Here is a 6,038-nt window from a genome sequence, read left to right as displayed (position 1 = left end):
GTTCTTATTTAAGCTTGAGAGTCATCTCTCCTTCAGTCTTGCAGACAACCTTTCTAACACTGATTGTCTTCACTGACGATTCATTCATGACAGCTTTCTGTTGATTCAAGACATGAAGACACACAACTGCCATTCACCAAAGCAGTCATTAAACAAAAAAAATTTGAGGATTTTCATTCCCAGAGCCTTGTTTACCCAAAACAAAAAATTTAAAAAAGGATGTAATCTTCTCATTGACCTCCCAAGGACAACAGGTAGATCATTTAAAAAAATTAAAAAGGGCACCTTATTGCCAGCTGAACAAAGGATGTGGCCACCAGAGTGAGGTTGTTATTGTTAAGGATGTCCATTTTCTTACTTTTTTGTCCAAGACCTTTAAAATACAGAGCAATCAGCAGTGAATAGTAAGCTGTCTTTTAAAGTAAAGTCAGTGTAAATGAAAGAAGTCAGATAACATGTTTTTCTTTTTCAAAATTTCAAAATTTATTTATGTTTGATGATTTGCTTTACGAGCAAATCAGTTCCTAATTACGAAACATTTTAAACAGTATTACATAATTCATCATGATAATTGACATAACTGATTGCCAGTCTCATAGAGTCCTCGGCATTTCTGTACTTCCAGCACATTTTCTTTGCCTCTGTGCTCAGATAATAGAAACCAAAACAAGTGAGTGATGAAATTCTTCTTATTTGAAAGCACAGTACAATTCCAACAGTTTTCTGCTCCTGTAAAAGCAGTCGTTAGGCTTCTCTCTCTGTGTCTCAGCCAGAGATAGCTTTAATTATAAGAGAAGATATGTCACAGAGCAGAGGTATGTAAATACCGCCACCCAGTGGAGAACAAAATGGACTTGTGGAGCAACTAGCAGGGGGCTGATGGTTACAGTATATATTTTTTATACTCATGACTAATAACGCAAAACCCTATTCAGTTGGTTTGATCATCCTTTTTAATTCACACAGACCCAGGTGCCACTGTGCCCCTTATGACAGACTTCACAAGTTCATCATGCTCAAAACAAGAACTTGACAACCATATTAAGGGATCATAGATGAGGCGAATGAGAATGTAGGTATTTGTGATTGTTTTTCCTGTAGAAGCGTGAATATTTCATCCAGATTTCATCACAATCCATTCAGTATTTGTTAAAATAATTCAATCGTTAGCAACCTAACAGCCTGAGGACACTCACAATGTGTGTAAAATGCAAAAACAAATAGAGTAGCTACACATCATATGTAGCCACAGTGTCATGCACATACAAGTGCCTACCCACTTAAAACACACTAGAGGCACAGTTGCAGTTTTGATGCATTTGTCAAACATAAGATCAAAACTTCTCCCCTGAAAATAACTGTGCACACAGATATCTCTGACTTGGATAAATTCAGCCATAACATCAGAGGGGTATACTACGAAACAAGTTTGACATAGCCAGGCTTTCTTTGTCTAAGTAGGGTCGACAAAAACTAAAGCCTGAGTCAGAGATCATGGGAATCACAAAGGTGGCTTTCAACTTTCTTTGTCATCTTAGGTTTTCTGCTTCAAACTCTGTGGACGTTCACTTAAAAAAGGGGCATTTAACGTGTCACATGACTCTTCTTCAGCACAAAATGAAACGATGTGCAGCTGCTTCAGTCAACATGTTTTAATGGAGAACAATGAGGAACATACAAATCTATGACAGTAAAAAGTGCTGCTAGTGCAAATGGTGCAACACAGGAATGGTAGAAAACTGTTAAACGTGCTAGTATATAATATTTTACTGATGCAGCCGCTTATTTCCAACTGACAGCTGCACATTTAAACTTTAAACCTATTATATTTAAACATTATCTTGTATTGAAGTGCATTTAGGTCTGACACTGTCCCAAAAAGCAGGATGTCATTTTATTTTTGGCCAAATAAAAGTGAAATTAATTGATTGAAAATTCTCTGTAATAAATACCAGTAGAATAATCCATTTTCTGATCTGCAGTAGCAGCAGAGTAAGCGGACTTGACAGCAAATCAGAGCCAAACATAAAAACTTATTTATGTGATTTCTGCTTCGCCAACTAAATACACGTCTGGTTCCATGGCAACGCAATATATACAGTGTGCGATACTGTAACTACACGGATTCATTCAGTGATTTTAGTAACACACAACTCATCATGTTTGCAGATAAAACACACTCCCTCAGCTGAGAATCTGCATCGTTCAGAAATAATAGTCAGGAAACGATCTGGTTAAAGGGAGACGCTCTTTCTGAGCATAACCTGCTCCCGACCAGGTTAGCGCCACAGCATCAGTTACCATGGAGATCTAGCAGGTAAAAAGAGAGCCACCTTTGTGACAGTGAAAACTCTGGCTTTAAGCTTGACATACTTCGATAACCCACTAATCTCACTTCGTAGTACAGCCCTCTGGAATCATCAGAGAACATGGTTTGAATTTAGGTTTGTACCAAACATCAACAGGCCGTCTTTCTTTATACATCCAGCATACTGTCAGGCCCGCCACCTCTGGCTCCACCTAGTGGCGGCTCTCTCCTTTCCTTCCCTCTCTCTCTGCAGGTGGGTGTGTGCAGGCTGGTGTGAGTGGTGCAGCAGGTGCAGTGATCATCTGATTACCTGAGTAAGAGCATGGCTTACAATCATCTACTCACCTCTGTGTGCCATCTTAGCCGATTCAGTGCATGGCACCAGACCGTTAGTTGATCTTTGGTGCCGTTCGTTTTGCTAGTTCTGCTCTGTTCCTTGCTCTGCATTTGTCTTACCTGAATTCTCATCTGCTCCAGCTGGACCCGCTTCGCCGCCTCTGGAGTCTGGTCAGTCCTCCATACTCACCTTGCTGTCTGTCTGGTTCCATCTGCTAAAGTCCCTAGTTTAACTTCTTCTGGTCACTGCATCTGCTGGAACGCCACTCTGCCATCTCCACCAGCCATGCCACCTGCCTCCCCTTCCCCTTTCTGAACTCCTTTGTCAGTAAGCCCTAGTCTCTCGCTGCTTCCCTGTTTAATCTGCCTGAGTTAGTTTGTTATCATAATTCTCCATTCCTTGGACTTGGTTTTACTAAGGTTGGGTTGGTGAGTTTTGGTTTCCTTTTGTTTGTGCATTTTTGTTCATAATTAGTCCTTCTATCCAGTTGGTCAGTATAGTTCACTTTCACTTGTTCCCCTTTGACCTGCCAGTATTCCTGTTATTTGTAGTCTTTTGTAGTCGACTATTCTCTTTAGCCTAGCTTCTGTTTCCAGTGTAAATTTTTATATACTTTTAAATATTGTAAATAAATATATTTTTATAATCTGCCTGTTTCCACTGAGTCTGACACATGCTAAGCTAGGTAGGCCATGGTTAATTAGCATGTAATGTTTTAACATGCATACAATTTGTATGGTGACACACTATTATCACCATGCTGCTAAGCTTAATAAACTTCAGAAATACCACACCATGTATCATGGAGTTGCAACAGTTGTGTTCCTCCATGACACATGCTGTAGCTGAATCTGTGTGCTTTTGAGCCATACATGCCAATTTTTGGGCCATTTTCTTTTCAATGAAGCAGTTAACTGAGGATAAATTATGTAAATTGAGACAATTTTAGAGGCTCCAGGTTGTTTCTTTGCATTTCAGATTTTGTTGATCCTTTCTATGTTAGGGTTCCTGCAGCTCTTCAAGTGTTTAGTACACTCCACTGTTGTAAACTTCACCTTCCTGTGCAATGCCTGGAGACACAATGACACATTAGTCGCTCGTCTTCTGCTTCATTCTGAGATAGCAACCAGTTCTATAAGCATTATCACATACACACAGAAATCATGCTGGGAAAGGATTGCAATGGTATAAGATGAATTCACTCCATTTATTACTCAAAGGCTTCTTTGTCAGTCTCTGGGAAACATTCTAGCATTCATTTAGTTCAGTTCATAACTAGTGCTTGCTGCTTTTCGACATCAGAATCAGAAATACTGCAAACATGACAAGGTGCATTTAACTGTAAAATATATATATATAAAGAGATGAATACATTTTCTCAATGGAAGTCTTTATGTTGTTTAGAGGAGAGTGTATTTTAAAGTAAACTCACCTGTTTGTCTGCCAGCCCTTTTGGGTATCGGGAAATGTCATCTAGCCGACGTTCCGTCCTCTCCCAGTCATCCAACCACACTTGGCGGCGATACTCCGAGGGGCGAGATCTGACTCGCTGGTAGATGGCTTGATTCTGATGGCTGATCAATAGAAGTTCTTGCTTCCTTTTGTTAGCATTCAGGCTGAAAAAGGCAACACATTGGGTGAAAAGAGAATGAATAAAACTTAGAGGGTCTTGCTGTGTCACACTCTTCTCTCCCTCTGCTTTTGTTTCCACTCGGTACTGTTAACTGTTAAATAAAGGTAAAAATGACCTATTACTAAAACTGGACCATCTGGATATCCCATGTCTCCTTGGTGGCTGAAGCAACACACACCAACACAGTTCCCTGAATGGTTTAAATGAAAGGATTTCTTTTAGGTGTGAACACATGCTTAAGCTCAACAGGTTGATACAAATACCAATAAGCAACAATGCATGTCTACTGCGTGTGCGAATAGTAAATCATTTGTGAACAGTTGCTTTGGAGGTCTTCTTTCCCTAAATGGCCAAAAACATTGAATAATATAGTTTTATTATTACACAAATATTTAAGTACGATAACCAATAGTCATGGCAAAAAAAACAAAGGGTGTTTGGCTGTAAAATGTGAGAAACGATATCAAATATAATGATTGCTGTTTTTAGTATTTTAGTATTTAATCCTGATGGTCTAAATCCTGCTTTTAACAAATAAAATTCTTAATGACCAGCTCCATTTTAACTTAAACACTTTATTGTACCATATTATCCTAACGGAGCCCTTCGCTCTCAGACTGCAGGTCTACTTTTGGTTCCCAGAGTTTCCAGAAGTAGAACGGGAGGCAGAGCCTTCAGTTATCAGCTCCTCTGTNGTTTTAGGATTCGAGAATGTTTTAGGATTCTAGAATGTTGCAAGATTCTAGAATGCTGTAAGATTCTAGAATGTTTATGATTCAAGAATGTTTTAGGATTCTAGAATGTCGTAAGATTCTGGAATATTTATGATTCTAGAATGCCGTAAGATTCTCGAATGTTTTAGGATTCTAGAATACTATAGGACTGAGACTCATTATCTCCTGAAGGGGTCGCTGCATCTATGCGTGCCGCCATTACCATGGCAACCAACAAAATGAAGACAGATTTACAGTGGGACCTTTTCGCTACCTACAAAAGTCTAGGTTTCAGAATGTCTTAAGATACAATGCTTACCATGGGACTTTTTAGCGACCTATAAAAGTCTATGTTTTAGAATGTCCTAAGATACAATGGTGTAAGATTATAGAATGATTTAGGATTCTAGAATGCTGTAAGATTCTAGAATGTTTATGATTCTACAATGTTTTAGGATTCTCAAATGTTTTAGGATTCTAGAATGTCGCAAGATTCTAGAATATTTATGATTCTAGAATGCTCTAAGATTATCAAATTTTTTAGGATTCTAGAATGTTCTAGGATTCCAGAATACTTTAGAACTCACTTTCACTGTCATTGTCTCCTGAAGGGGCCGCTGCATCCATGCGCACCGCCATCACCATGGCAACCCATGAAATGAAGACAGATGAACCGTGGCACCTTTTTGCTACCTACAAAAGTCTAGCTTTCAGAATGTCCTAAGATACAATGCTGACCGTGGGACCTTTTAGCCCTTTTAGCCACGACCCTCTTGAGGATTAAGCAGTGTATAGATAATGGATGGATGGAAGTAGTTATTATGAAAAGTATCTATTGGTAAAAATGCTTAGCACTGTCACCTCACAGCAAGAAAGTCCTGGGTTTGAATCTCACCTGGGGTTTTTCTGTCTCCTACAGGGGCGAAGGTGACATATAGAAAGCTCTGTTGCGGTTCTTATTTAAGCTTGAGAGTCATCTCTCCTTCAGTCTTGCAGACAACCTTTCTAACACTGATTGTCTTCACTGACGATTCATTCATGACAGCT

At 39.2% G+C, this 6,038-nt stretch overlaps 1 protein-coding gene across 1 annotated transcript in view; it reads right to left on the bottom strand.

Moving 5' to 3' along the window:
* Positions 1-3,619: 3,619 nt before the first annotated feature.
* The window catches only part of LOC103361674 (uncharacterized protein C17orf105 homolog), a 12,270-nt gene continuing 9,851 nt past the window's right edge, over positions 3,620-6,038 (bottom strand). Inside the window, exons 4-5 of the mRNA XM_008287818.1 lie at positions 4,078-4,261; positions 3,620-3,715 (exon numbers count right to left, since the gene is read on the bottom strand). Of these exons, the coding sequence (XP_008286040.1) occupies positions 3,620-3,715; positions 4,078-4,261 (280 nt within the window). The remainder of the gene's footprint in view (positions 3,716-4,077; positions 4,262-6,038) is intronic.

The sequence above is a fragment of the Stegastes partitus genome, unplaced genomic scaffold, assembly GCF_000690725.1.
Source record: "Stegastes partitus isolate 25-593 unplaced genomic scaffold, Stegastes_partitus-1.0.2 Scaffold522, whole genome shotgun sequence".
Lineage (NCBI taxonomy): Eukaryota > Metazoa > Chordata > Actinopteri > Pomacentridae > Stegastes > Stegastes partitus.
This window is presented reverse-complemented; position numbering and strand designations above follow the sequence as displayed.